Genomic DNA, 13,936 nt, shown 5'->3' on the forward strand with positions numbered 1-13,936 from the left:
GGAGAGATTAAAAATCCCATCTGTCCAGAAAAAGCCTTGGGATCCCCCAGTAGTTATTGGAAGAATTAGGTAGGGATATTGGAATAAGGGCATATTGCCTGTTTTGCTTAGCCTGCTACAACTACAACCAAATATGGTTATTTATAGAATATAGAAAACAGCTTTCTTAGCAGACCACATCATTGTTCTTTATTAGATAAGAGCTTGACAATTACCTTTTGGGGTAGACCCGTGTGATCCCTCCATCGGTGGCAACAAATCTGGCCAAGACACCATGCCTGACAAGCAGAGAAGATAAAGCTATAAAACATACAGTTACAAAAATCTGGAATGTGCTTTATGCCTGCATGACATTTACTGGTGATGCTGAAATACTTGAACCATCTGTATTGAATTTCCACTTGGACATTCGTTACCAAATGCCAAGTAACAAATAATTGATGCCACATTTCAGTTTGTTTTGCTAGATCACAAAAAAGCCTTGATGGTAAAGTAGCAACATTGTGGTTCTTCACTTACTGCAACTCGGTTCCTTTCCAATACTTGATCAGAGATGAGGTGATACCAGCATCCAGGAGCAATCGGTTCACCAGTTCCACATTACCTAAACAGCAAAACATCACTTGAGCCTAAACATGTTATCTTTAAATACCATCAGAAATAGTCAAAGTATCCCATTAACTGTCAGGTCTTTGATCAGCTTTAAAGTGTCTCCTTTTTATAAGATGATGTTTTTCAGACTTATGAACCTAACAAAATGTCTGAGTAACAGGAATCTACTGGAATAAATGCCAGAGGTGCATCAAAAGCCATCAGGGAACAAATAATAAAAAAGAAAGGAAGTAAGAAAAGTTAACCAAAAAGAAAAAGAAAAACGAAAGAAAAATAATATAGGATCCATAGAGTATATATGGTACTAAAAAGACAAAGAATAAAACAAAATAGGGAGAGAGTTGGGAATACTTTTAACATTTCAGGCATCGTCTGACAAGACCACATGACAATCATAACAGGCGATAAAAGACGCTCGCCCATTGTTTGTCAGTGCCCACCACTTTGAACTCTCCGACGACCCGCTTCAGTCCATTAACAACGAGGCTCGTCGATATAGCCCCACCACCTCCTCCAACCTTTATGACACACCACACACATCAGAGAAAACAGCTGGTGTAACACTTTATTTCCCCCCTACCCCACCTTTCCTCCTAGTGCAGTGGTTTTCATTAGGAGTCTTTTATTGAAGGCAGCCCAGGAATTCCTAATGTACTTCAACTTCTCCGCCACTGCAGTGGCTCAACCAAGTAAAGCGTGTAACGATACTCAAGCCGCCGATAGTCCACATGGGCCCTACTCTCTCTCCCTCTGAACTCCCTATGTACTCCATTAAACTAGCAGCTAATAATGGTGAAAGTAATATTTCAATTGGGTGAAAAGTTTTATTGGATTGATCATGTTGAGATGTTTGAAGTAAGTTCTCAAACTGAAATCGTCAAACCAAACTTAAAGGAGATCTTTTATAAATATCCGGGGACCTTTTGGTTTACTCAATGGGCAGAAAAAAAAGTGAGCAAAGCATATCAATGAGCGTATGCAAGAAATCGCAAGGATGTTAATGCATTGGTCAGATGTTTTGGAGAAGGTCCACTGGCCCCTGATTTGTGTTTTATTGCTCCTCTTGTGCTCCTGGCTTGACGTGTCCTGCTCTTTCTCACAAACACACAGTAATTGGATGAGGTCGAGCGGCTATAGGTGGGGTGTGGAAGGCATATTACTGGTGAATATTGTGTGTGTGCGCGAGTGTGTGTGTCACATCTAAGCCGACGTGCCTCACACATGTGCACTCAGGCGTGTGATGGTCAGACTTTTAGAGTTAGCATCAAATGGGTAACACGAACACAGGGGTTCCACATCACAAAGCTTTGCCTGGTCATGCACACCAAACCATCCAGCCAGACCTGTATTTCACTGGAAAGAGAGACCTCTGGGAATAGGTTTTGGTTGGCGCTCTTCCATTAAATGTTCAATGCACACCTTAATGCCAAGCCAGATGGCTGTGATTCATTCACATATACATACTATAGTAAATACTGTAAAGCGTAGCACCTCTTTGAGATGTAAATAAGAGTCTGTAGTGACAATGAGGTCCAAGTGTCCTGCAGAGTACAATAAGATCCAGTAAAAAAGCTTTGATTCTCAAGACAAATGTCTTAGTTAATGGCACCAGGAGCATGCAAGTGTTTTTGATACTCACACATGGGGTTGTTTGGAGTCTTTGTGTCAATGTAGTTGTTGAACTCAATTAGGAACTCAGTGTTGTTTTTGTTCTTGTCAGGTGGCTTTAAGTCCTTGCAGTACATCCTGTGTGAAACAAAAGTACTTTGTAACGAATTCATGTAAGCAGAAAAAAAGTAAATTCACAAGGTTGCCTCTATACTGAGTCATAGTCGTTATGTTAGAGTTAAAGTTGTTTTTTCGAAAATGTAACCCAAACAAATGATATCTAAATTAAATAAATCTTACCTCGGTGCAATAAATGTATATCCATATTCATCAAACTTGTCTGCCATCAGGCTTTCAGAAACTGGTGAAAGGTATAAAGTATTATTAATCTTCCTCCCATGCAGGTTATTATTAGACAGGACAACATTCAATTGCTATAATCATTGTACTGTATGCAGATGAGATGGTGCTCCACTGGGCAAAATTGAACACCTGTTGAATATTTAATAATGCATAAATACAGGGACCAAAACCTGAAATGAGATTCCATCTCTTGACAGACTGAGCAGTAAAACATTAGCACCATAGCTCCACATATTCAACCCCTCTAATGTAATGCTTATACGCTCAAGGTCCGGATTTTAAGATATTTAGTTAAAATGCAAGGTAGCTTTGTAAAGGGAGGAGTGGGTACTCGCAAAGAGAAAATAGGAAATTATTAACCACATAACTCATACAACTGAAGCAACAGTTTACACTGCACAGAAATTAAACACCGTATTGCACACAGCTGAAAATCAGGTATCAATAAGGACTAGAATCGGCTTGGCCAGACATGCTGGGTAAAGGACCGACAAGGCTCAAGAACAAGAGGAAAGACATTAAAAGTAAAGGAAAAAATACTTGCCATCTTTCCCTGGAGTGGAAAAAAATCCCAGCAGAGAGAAAGTGAGCGAACGAGAGAATCATCCCCCAGGGAGGTAAAAACGAGAGGAAAAAGAAAGGAGGATAAAAAGACAGGGCAAAACCACAGGGGTCAAAGGTGAAACAATATTTTATTCACAGAGCGAGTCCTGAATAGAAATATTGCATTCCAAACAAAAGGTTTTAGGCCTTTGGATGTAAATGGAGACATTGCTGATGGAGAACACAAAGAGAGGCTTAAAATGTGGTCAGGCGATTTTTAAAGTTGTGATTTAGATGTGTTTTTAGCATTAGTATTAGCATTCTTTTGGTGATACAGTAAAGCTGTGAAGTTACTGCACTTCAGTGATGTATTTGCATTACACTACTGCACATAGGAGGAATATTAACCACAGCTCATAACCTTAAGGTTCCTTTGACATTCTCCAAAGCATGTCGTGTTGACAGTTGATTATACTGTAGAGCAAAATTTCTCATGACGACATGGGCTACTCCTTGCCCTCTATGGTGGTCATGATTGGGAAATAATTGCAGCCATGTGTTTGTTCTGTGATATTCGGTCACCACTTGCTAATCCAACAAAGTATCTAGTAATGATAGATAGCAGGGAGATTTGGGGAGTGACGACTGCTTATATTTTCTGCACTCTCACACGCCTTTTCACACCGATGAGGACATTCCTGCCCCTTTTGTGAATAACGGAATCAGTGCAAAATCTAAGACATGCAGCTACAATCCATCCAAAATGTGAATGGATTTCAGTATGAATCAGTCTCACACACAGAAACATGGAAGACAAGAACCAGCATCAAAAAGATAGTGGGATAGTGGGAATTTGGACAGGATAGGTATTCAAGTTCACTTAAGTTTTTTTAATTGACATTTATATTCACCCACTGAAAAAGTATAAAGAAGACACAAATTGGAGCTTCAGTTTCAGTTAAACCACAGAGCTTAAAGGTGCTGTAGGTAGGAATGCGAAGATCCAGGACTTAGCCAAGAAATTTGAACATCGACAACTTCTCAGTCCATCCCCCTTTTCCGCTAAAGCCCAATACGCTCTCCTAAGCCCTCACCCCACAAGGGAGAATGAATGTGTGTGCATGAGCAGTGATTGAACGCAACGCTAGACACCCCTGGCCCTGATTGGTGCATCTGAACAGGGAGCTGTGGATTTTTGCAAATCACACTACTGGCTGTAGGTGGTGACAGAGGAGCCAGATTTTTTTTTTATTACCTGCTTCATGTAGTTCTACTCGAACATAGGGTCAGTTGACAGAAAGTTAGTTTTATAAGTCTTACCTACTGCACCTTTAAACATGTTCTGTAGCGATTTTTGATTCAATGAGCACAAACAAGACAAAGCTGATGACAAAGCACACAGAAGGACAAACAGCAGAGCTGAAGCTTAGTGTGTTAAGAGGGATCCTGTTTTTCATTAGGAGTTATTTAACAAGATTGTAAAACTCACTAAAAGTGAGTCAAAAAGAGAAAACTAAAGAATACAAAGAAAAGCACCGAAAAACTCATGTTTTGGGTGCAGACTCACAGCTTTCTCCTTTATGGCTTCACCTTTAAATAATGCAAACATCCTGTCCTCTGTTGTTCCTGCTACAGTGGGTTAGTGCCAAAACCACATCTGAGGGCCATTGGAACAGGTGGGGGTTAAATACATACATGCGCACACAGACACACACACACACACACACACACACTCACACACACACCATCTGCGACACGCTGTGTGGGCGAGCATTGCATGCGAAGCACTGCTTCTTTGAGCAGACGCCAGCTTGATTCTGTGTAACAGAATTGTCATTATTCATCAGAAGCCACTAAGTGAAGAAAAACAGAAAAATAAACGCTTCTGTGTTCCTGAGTCTGCAACACCATATATGACAAACCAATTAGAAGTGAAGTTACATCCAAAGTATGCTGGTAGTGTGAGCGTTAAGAAGACAAGGGTTATGAGGTAAAGCACAGGAGGAGAATACTTGCCCAAAAACGCTGCAGGGGGATCCAACACACCAGGAATGGTCAAGAGTTGAGGAGGGCAGGAGAACAGGAGGAGGAGGAGAGGAGGATAAAAAGATGGGATAGGAAAGAGGGAATTGAAAAAAAAGAGCAGTAAAGGAAATAAGCCAACAGGGTTACACACAATATTTTATTCAAATGGACGTTGAATAAGAATATTGTATACAAAAGTATGAAACACTTAAGAGTTTACCTAGTTGGAGATGAAAGGGGTGTTTAAGGTAATTTAGGATAAGATGTACTGTATGTGTTTGTATGTCCGGTTATGTGTGTAATCTTTATTTTATTTGAAAGGGACAATGCATATTAGTAAACATTTCTGTAATTATGCCAGATTTAGCCAAAAGGCTAGTTTTCATCTGCAGTGTCATCTGTAAAGACGTTGTGGGGACAACAATCTGTTCATGCAGTCACATTAGGAGGACTTCCCTTCTTCTTAGGGACAAAAACTTCACTAGATTATCCATTGAATTATAGGGGTAAGACTTGGTTTTAGATTTGGGGTTTGGCATTGTAGTCATTAAGGCTCCGGCTTGTTCTCCGTAATGACATTGACCCCTGTGTGCATAGTGCCTTCATAATAAAAAGGACCCAATCACTGGGTTTCAACTATAATTACAACTATTGCATATGTACGGTTCACATATTTTTTTTCCCTACCATTTAAGCAGCCATTGTCTGCTACCGTGAAAATCAACTTGCATTTTGTTACCTTGATATTGTTAAAGTAATTTACTATCTCTGTTGGTGAGTTCATGGATAAGTCAAAATGTCAGATTCAGCTGCGAAACGACGAAATTCATATCCTCTTTAAAAAAAAAGAAAAATGTTTGTGTCCTCTGGTCTTATTATTTCACATAATTGCTCAAGCATTCATGTGCCAAGCCAACAACTACATATCAGACATTGGAAGAACCTCAAAAGCACCACCAAGAAGGGTTTTTAAACTGGTCCCTGCTTCACAACTGCACTTAATGAAACTCGGCTAGACAATTTTTTTTCACTGTGATGGATGACCAATGTCAAGCAAACTTCAAGTCTCTGCCAGTTGATTTTTTACAGCTTTCTGGAATAAAGAGTAACCAATTGCTGACTAAAGGTGGGAAATCAGACTTATAATATATGATACACTTCGGGCATTTGGTAAGGATGCCCCCTGGGCGCCTCCCTAGGGAGGTGTTCCAGGCACGTCCAGCTGGGAGGAGGCCTCGGGGAAGACCCAGGACTAGGTGGAGGGATTATATCTCCAACCTGGCCTGGGAACGCCTCTGGATCCCCCAGTCGGAGCTGGTTAATGTTGCTCGGGAAAGGGAAGTTTGGGGTCCCCTGCTGGAGCTGCTCCCCCCGCGACCCGACACCGGATAAGCGGACGAAGATGGAAGATGGATGGATGGTCTTTAAACTTATGGGGGCCTATTTTAACGATCTGAAACCCAAGTATCAAACGTGAAACGCAAGTATCTTTGTGGGCAGATCTCGTGTTGCTATTTTACCGGCGGGATAAATGACTCTTGCGCCCGACGCAAATCTAAAATGGGTTGGTCTGAAGTAGCTAGGTGTGGTTTGGGCGTAATGTGCAATAAACCAATCAGAGCGTCATCTCACATTCCCTTTATGAGCAGGCGTGCTTGCTCCATGGCGGATTGCTATTATAACGGCGGATTTGCCTGGCGCACGCCAGCGGGAGCTGTCCGGGTGCGGAAAAGTAATAAATGCCCGTCTTGACCGGGGGGCGATGTTGCTGCGGCCTCTCGGGCACATCTCCTCAAGTCTGGAGAGGATTGCTGCAGCCATGGAGCGTGGGCCTCCAAACGCACCACCTGCACCTGTTGTGCCCCTTCCTCCTCCCCCCACTCCATCTCTGTCCACCCGCTCCATCAGGAGCGCATCGCGCATTGCCACTCCAGGACCAGATTCCGCCGGAGTGTCCAATCTCGCCGTAGTTCAACATCACGTCTCCTTAAGTCCTCTAATATTTCCTCATTTATGTCATCAACACATCAATGATTCATGGAAATGTGTAAAACACAACAAGCCACAAAGAATGCTGCGACTTTTTGAGGATTGTACTGTAAAATGCCTCCTGATCTATCCAAACACATGAAGCGCATTTTCAGTAATATTTTTTTTTTAATAATTATGTATGGTTTGCAAAAATAGGAACTGCTGCGTCCTTGTAATGAGGGAAGCAAAATGTATGCGCGTTGTGCACACGCTACATTATGGTCAAGCATGCGCCCCTAAAATAGCATCTGAATAATGCGCTACTGACTTAAGACTAGCGCCACTGACTTTCGACCAGGTTTTTCCTGGTCAGTGGCAGAATTGTTTTCTGAAACTGCAAAATAGCACTAGGGAAAGTTTGCGCCTGAACACGCCTCCTCTTTTCGCTGAAACGCCCCCGGGAGCACAAATACATTCCCTAATTTACCGACGTGCGTCTGTGGAGGGAAAAGTCCGCTGTGCGTCGGGTGCAAAATAGGAATGATACATGCGTCGGTGTACAAAGGCAATTGCGCTGAGTGCAAGATAGGGCCCATAATGTATGATACACATTGGAAATGAGTTGGTAAAAGTTTTTTTAGAACATACTAAACCATAAGTATGGTTGTCAAGGCTAGTTCGCTGTGTATTACAAAGTTACCAAAACATTCTTTAAAGCCCACTTTTGGCTATTGAGTGCAGCCAGGCAGACGAGAAAACATACGGACAGACTCTAGCCAGGGATGGCTCCATATAGGCAATGAACACACACACACACACACACACAATAAAACTGTCCTTTGAGTAACACTATAAGTCAATGACATCTTTTACTAGTGGGAACAGAGGGACATGAGACGACAACGCCACACATATGGAACCTCTGATCCACTGTATGGTGTTAGATATAGGCTTAAGCATGAACACACACACACACACACACACACACACACACACACACACACACACACACACACACACACACACACACACACACACACACTCAGCAACAGCGTCAACAGAATTACTTAGCTGTAAATGAATTGATGAGTACTATATGTGTGAAAGCGGACACTGGAGCCACTCGTCCCGCTGTCTGGCAACAAAAACTTTGAACAGCACCACAACTGAGGGCGTGTGTTGCCATAGCGACACAAGAGGCAAGGACATGCAGGGGTAATATAGATGTATGTGGTTGTGTATGTGCATGGGGCATTATAAGTGATGGATAGGAACCATAAGCTGAGGCACGAGTGTTTCTCAGCCTTACATGAAGAGCAATAATGTCACTAGAACATTAGCAGTCATTTTCCAACCAGCACCATTTGTCTACTGTCTATATTAATGGAGGTAAATGTTACTCAGTGGAAAAACTAAGAATGGCACAAGCGATTGAACTGATTTAGATGGCACTTACATTTTGCCTGGGTGATTGTGTCTGCAATGTTGGCCCGGATGTAATGCATACTGTAGTCAGGAAGGACCAGGGCCAGGCTGAGAGAGAACACACACACACACACACACACACACACACAGATAAATATCATAACAGTATGTACTGTATATTTACATGGAACTTTTCTTGCCATATACAAAATTATTTAAGCTTCTGTACTGCAACTATTTTGTGATTTTACAGAAGAAGAATTGTGCATGAGTTTTTGTAAATCCATATTTTTGTTTCACTGCATTGTTGAACCATTGTCTGAGACATTAAATGCATGCACATTATTTTGCTCAATCAATCAATTCACATGCAAAAACACACAATAAAAACAATAAAAAAAATCTTTCAGCAAGTCCTGCTAAGGATTTTTTAGCAGGTGGCTGAATGTTCCAATAAGTAAACATAAGTCGTGAACACTGGTCCCTCATGGCTTCACCTAGATCACTCCAAAGTGTGCCTGGACTTTGTCTTGAACTTAAGACCACAGTCCAGCTCCAATCCCAACAAGAACTAAATGGTTTTATGCAATGATGATGAACATTTTGCAAACTGTGTCAGTGCAAAGCATCCGGAGTTCGTCTATTTCTGGAATGAAGTGTGTTAAAAATGTACTCAACACATGCAAAGGCTTTATCATTTCATACCTAATATATGATATTTACCTGTAATCCGTCCCCTTCACTGGTGCAAAGGTGTACATCCTCTGGCCTAAGTCAATGTAGCGCTTTGAGGGCAACAGTTTCGTCAGTACATTTTACATTTTCTAAGCAAATATGTTTATAACTGCTATGGACTCCAACATCCTGTCAATATAAAATTACCTCATCTTGGGATTTCACCAATGTAGATATTGTGTAATTCCCTGTTAGACCGTCGATCATTTCTTTTCTCATCTGTTGACCAAATGATCAAACATAAAATGAATTAACAAATTTAAAATGGAGGAGATAAATCAATCATGCTATATTCAGAAATGACCGTGCTATTGATGTGATATGAGCTAATGGAGTCGTAAGAGGAATAATCCATTTTCCGAACCTCCACTTTGATCTCATTCTCCAGCTCTGCATCCAGGAAGTCCAGCGTAACAGGTTCATGAAACTTGGCAGTCTACATAGAAACGCAATCAATTAGTCTCTGTGTACATACTATACTTTATAATCTGTGGGCCTTGACTACAAAGCAGAGAAATGGACCAGTAAACATCAGTTATTGATCTTCTGTTTCCAAAACAGATTATGGTACTTGCATTTTTGTAGCCTTGAACAGGGAATTAATTATGGACAAATTATCCTGTTGACTAACTTTTAAATGTTGTAATCATCTGTGCCCAACATGTGCATGCGTAATTTACAAGAAGAGAGCGTATCTCAAAGGTCAATGAGAAACATCTTGCCATGCTTTCAACAAACATCACTCTAGTCTGGACCTATGATCGGAACAGACAACCAAATGATACACATTGAGTCAGTGTAGTCATTCAGGCTAACAGTGTATCTGCAGCAGAGATGCTGTACATGTTTTGGTTCATGCTAAAATCATATTTGCTATGCAGGACAACAGAGATATTGAATCTTTCTGCAAAAGTGCATTTTGTAACATGTAACTGTGGGTTGTTAAAACTCAGTAATAATAGGAATTGTCTATGGGCTGCAAAATACACACATCTGTATGTATTCTTAGTCTAAAAAGCCGGTTGACTATTCAGGAATGTCATGTTTTTTCCCCCCCCAGCCAGTTAATGAGCAACTACTCGGTTTTAGCAAAGTAACCAGACAGCACTGCCCCTAGAAAAAGCAAACGTTACTCTGAATTAAAGTCAAGTGATTTGGCTTACCAGTGGCTGGAGATTAGGGTGGAGCAGCACGTATCCATTGGGGTCAATGGCAAAGTAGTAGCCATTTGGTCCAAACTACAGGAAAAAGGAAATAGGGAGATGTCAGTGAAAATAAAAACTGAGGAACCCTGGTACAAAATCTTGTGTTTATGTATGTAGTGTGTTCTCTTACAGTAAAGCGAGGCGTCAGTCTCTTGATATCATCCAGGGAGACATCAATGGCCATAACTCCCAAGATGAGCTGGTTTTGAGATTTCTGAGAGAAAACCATGGGGGGGGGGGAGAGAGAAGAGGAAGTAAGGGGTAGAAAGAGTCACTGTAAGACCCCACTTATGTGTCCTGTTGTACTTTCTGGATGAGTCATTTTCCACTGTGCACTCTGATTGATTTCAAGGAAATGGGGCGCAATAGGATTCTGGACAGTCTCATTCCCAAAAGCTTTACATGCCGTCATGAGTCACTGATAAGGCATTTTCAACCTTTCGTCTCCAGCCATAGCGGAGGTTACCCCGAGTCTTTTGAGGTAGACATGTAAACTCATCTTGAAGCACTTAGCTACCGGATCATTTGTCTCTCTGATCTGCAGGTTTGATCCCTTTTAGATTTTTGCTTTATGACATGCTCGAATGTCTTCCTGTGGAGGCACGTGGGAGAGCTCCGAGGGACCTCAGAGTCAACAAAGGATACAAGGAAGTGCCACAAGAAAGAGGAGGATGAAAGTGAAGGATGAGACGATATTTGAGAGTATTCATGTTGTGTGTTTGTTTTTTTAGTCTGGTAAACATTATGGCGTGTCACAAAACCGCAGACTTAAATTCTCCCATGGGGTCAAAGTGTCAGACAAACAGTACATTTAGTCAGTAAGTCAATTCAGTGAGTGAATCAAGAAACATATCTGGAAATAAGCATGTTTGATATTTAAAAAAGGTAGGACTCACAATAACTGTAAAACTCTAAAATGCATTAGTACATTTTAATCTACATTAAATGAGCAACATGAGAATACAAAAGTAGTCTTCTTTTTTTTACCTTTGAGCCTGTGTTGGTCTTGTTGAAGACAGGCAGAGTTCCAGTGATCACCAGGCCAAGCTCCTGGAAGATGAAACATATTGAACATGTAGGCAATTTAGTCACTTTCTTTTTGTATGATTTCTCCGATTACCACATAAGATTTATAAAAACTAACATTAACCAGCTACAGCTTAAAAATAACATGTTAACCGTAACAAAAGGCAGACATTTCTGGTGGTGACAAGGTCAATACAGTCACAAACGTTGACAGCTTCTTATCAGCAAATGAATGACAATATCCAAACCATTTGGCTCAGTTTACCAGACTGGCTTCTTATCTACACTGTCGCCTAAAAGTTCATCTTGACAGAAACTTGAGCATCACAAAAAAACTGATGGATGCAGCATTTTTTTGAAATAAAGTTAATTTGTCCTTTCACAAACAATTTCTGCAACAGAGTTGAAGTTGAGTTTAGCGGGATGACAAACAGCAAATGTTTAGCATAATTGAACAAGACTTATCTAGAATTCTTCATTTGACAGAAAACAGGTTTCTTTTCATTCTTGCCGAGCTCCACATTTGACTACAAATGCCACTTTCTTTTCCCACACTTTACATAAACTGTGTGTCTGTTATAACACACGACACATACCAGTGCGTCCAGGTAGACGTTGGTCCACTGAACCTGCTTGGCCTTTCTGTCAGCCTTTACCATAGGCCTGCCCAAAACATCCAGGTACTCCTGCAAAGAAGGATGAAGGAAGGACTTCAGGTTTAATTTGCTACATGCACGTCAGTCATTCCACCACAAGAGGGCACAATACACAACTGGTTAAGTCAGCCAGGGAGGGAGCTGGAGTGAAAGACAAGTACAGTAGCAACCATTAATGGATACTAGGGTTGCACGATATTGACAAAATGTGATATTGTGATATTGCGATATTGATTATGAATATTGCAATATCAAAATTAATTTTGATATTTTTAAACACATGTAAAGAATTATGGGAAAATGCATCAAAATAGATTCATAACAAATTAAACAAGTTTTTCTTACAACACAAGGTCTATTTCTGGACTGGTACAACATGTGCAAGTGGCACAGTAACTGGCCAATGAAACATGACCATTATTGCGTTTCAAGCGGGCTCTACATCAAACACAACTAAGCCACACAGCCAATGGATGGGACACAGCGCTCCACAAAATAAACAAAATATTGCATACTTATTGCGACACTTTCAATATAATATTGTGCAACGCGATAGTGTGATAACGATATTGAGTTGATATATCTTGCACCCCTAGATATAATGTTGTGCAATGTGATATTGCGATAACAATATTGAGTCGATATATCTTGCACCCCTAGATATAATGTTGTGCAATGTGATATTGCGATAACAATATTGAGTTGATATATCTTGCACCCCTAGATATAATGTTGTGCAATGTGATATTGCGATAACAATATTGAGTCGATATATCTTGCACCCCTAATGGATACACAAGTGTATCCAAGGTAGTGTTGTTATTTGAGTTTACCTGAGTGTTGATCCTGATGGCGCCTATAGATGGAATCTCATAGTAGTACCCTGAGAAAAAGAAAAAAATGTGACACTACTTTATTTAACATCCATTGTGATAACCAAAGCTTTATTTATTCATATATATCTGCTAATCTAATGTTGTCTAAAAAAAGCTGCTAAAAGTACTATTCTGGGATTGACAACCTACCTAATAAAAATGACAACTGTACTGAAAAACAAACCCCAACCACCTCTTACTTCAGGTTGACCAAAACAAACTTAAAAATGAACTTAAAGGGTTACAATCATGTAAAATAAAGGTGTGCTCACAATAAATGAAATATTGTGCACGTTGTGTGTTGTGACAGATGCTCATCTTGTGGGTCTACAAAATATTACTAATATAGAAAGCATTAACATAGCATTTATTTGTTGTCTGGTCTTATCATAAGCCCTGTCAACCATTTCAAATCATTTTGTTTACATTTGGATCACAGTTAGGCACTTCAAAGTATTTTTCTTTCTCTTCATCCTACAGAAGAATATGCATCAGATGTGTGATGCATGTCGATTGCAACTTTGTACCTTTATTAGCGCAGGCCATCCACTGTATTGGTCCTTTGTCGTAGTTGTGTTGACCAACTGAAAATGTAAAGATGCGCACCTATGAAAAGAAGAGTAAAAAACTGAATATGGTGATAAAACACTGCCGTATTTTACTCTCTGAGAATCTTGTGTTTACAGTCCTACCGCCTGCTTTGGGTTGTATTTTTCAAAGATTTCCTCTGCCCTCTCTTCTCCTCCGTCAGTGAAGAGCATGATAATCTTGTTACAGTTTGCCCTTGACACGTTCATCTAGTGGACACAAAGGCAAAATGTCTGTATTTGAAGCACTATTCAACCAAGGAATTAAAACACATTCGTATTGTTGTTAGTAACAGACTGAACAA

General features: G+C 40.5%; 1 protein-coding gene across 7 annotated transcripts in view; it reads right to left on the reverse strand.

Annotated features, from left to right (window-relative positions):
• The window catches only part of cacna2d1a (calcium channel, voltage-dependent, alpha 2/delta subunit 1a), a 101,071-nt gene that overhangs the window by 16,736 nt on the left and 70,399 nt on the right, over positions 1-13,936 (reverse strand). For 3 of the 7 annotated variants that reach the window (XM_039791755.1, XM_039791752.1, XM_039791753.1), the window contains 17 exons: positions 13,737-13,841; positions 13,572-13,650; positions 13,003-13,052; positions 12,110-12,199; positions 11,475-11,537; positions 10,618-10,701; positions 10,446-10,520; positions 9,647-9,718; positions 9,430-9,501; positions 9,271-9,332; positions 8,579-8,655; positions 5,143-5,151; positions 3,128-3,136; positions 2,521-2,581; positions 2,252-2,358; positions 520-604; positions 216-278 (listed from right to left, as the gene is read on the reverse strand). In XM_039791755.1, the coding sequence (XP_039647689.1) occupies positions 216-278; positions 520-604; positions 2,252-2,358; positions 2,521-2,581; positions 3,128-3,136; positions 5,143-5,151; positions 8,579-8,655; positions 9,271-9,332; positions 9,430-9,501; positions 9,647-9,718; positions 10,446-10,520; positions 10,618-10,701; positions 11,475-11,537; positions 12,110-12,199; positions 13,003-13,052; positions 13,572-13,650; positions 13,737-13,841 (1,163 nt within the window). The remainder of the gene's footprint in view (positions 1-215; positions 279-519; positions 605-2,251; positions 2,359-2,520; positions 2,582-3,127; positions 3,137-5,142; positions 5,152-8,578; positions 8,656-9,270; positions 9,333-9,429; positions 9,502-9,646; positions 9,719-10,445; positions 10,521-10,617; positions 10,702-11,474; positions 11,538-12,109; positions 12,200-13,002; positions 13,053-13,571; positions 13,651-13,736; positions 13,842-13,936) is intronic. The other 4 variants (XM_039791758.1, XM_039791757.1, XM_039791759.1 and 1 more) reach the window with 2 other exon arrangements.

Source organism: Perca fluviatilis, chromosome 23, assembly GCF_010015445.1.
Source record: "Perca fluviatilis chromosome 23, GENO_Pfluv_1.0, whole genome shotgun sequence".
NCBI classification, from domain to species: Eukaryota; Metazoa; Chordata; class Actinopteri; order Perciformes; family Percidae; genus Perca; species Perca fluviatilis.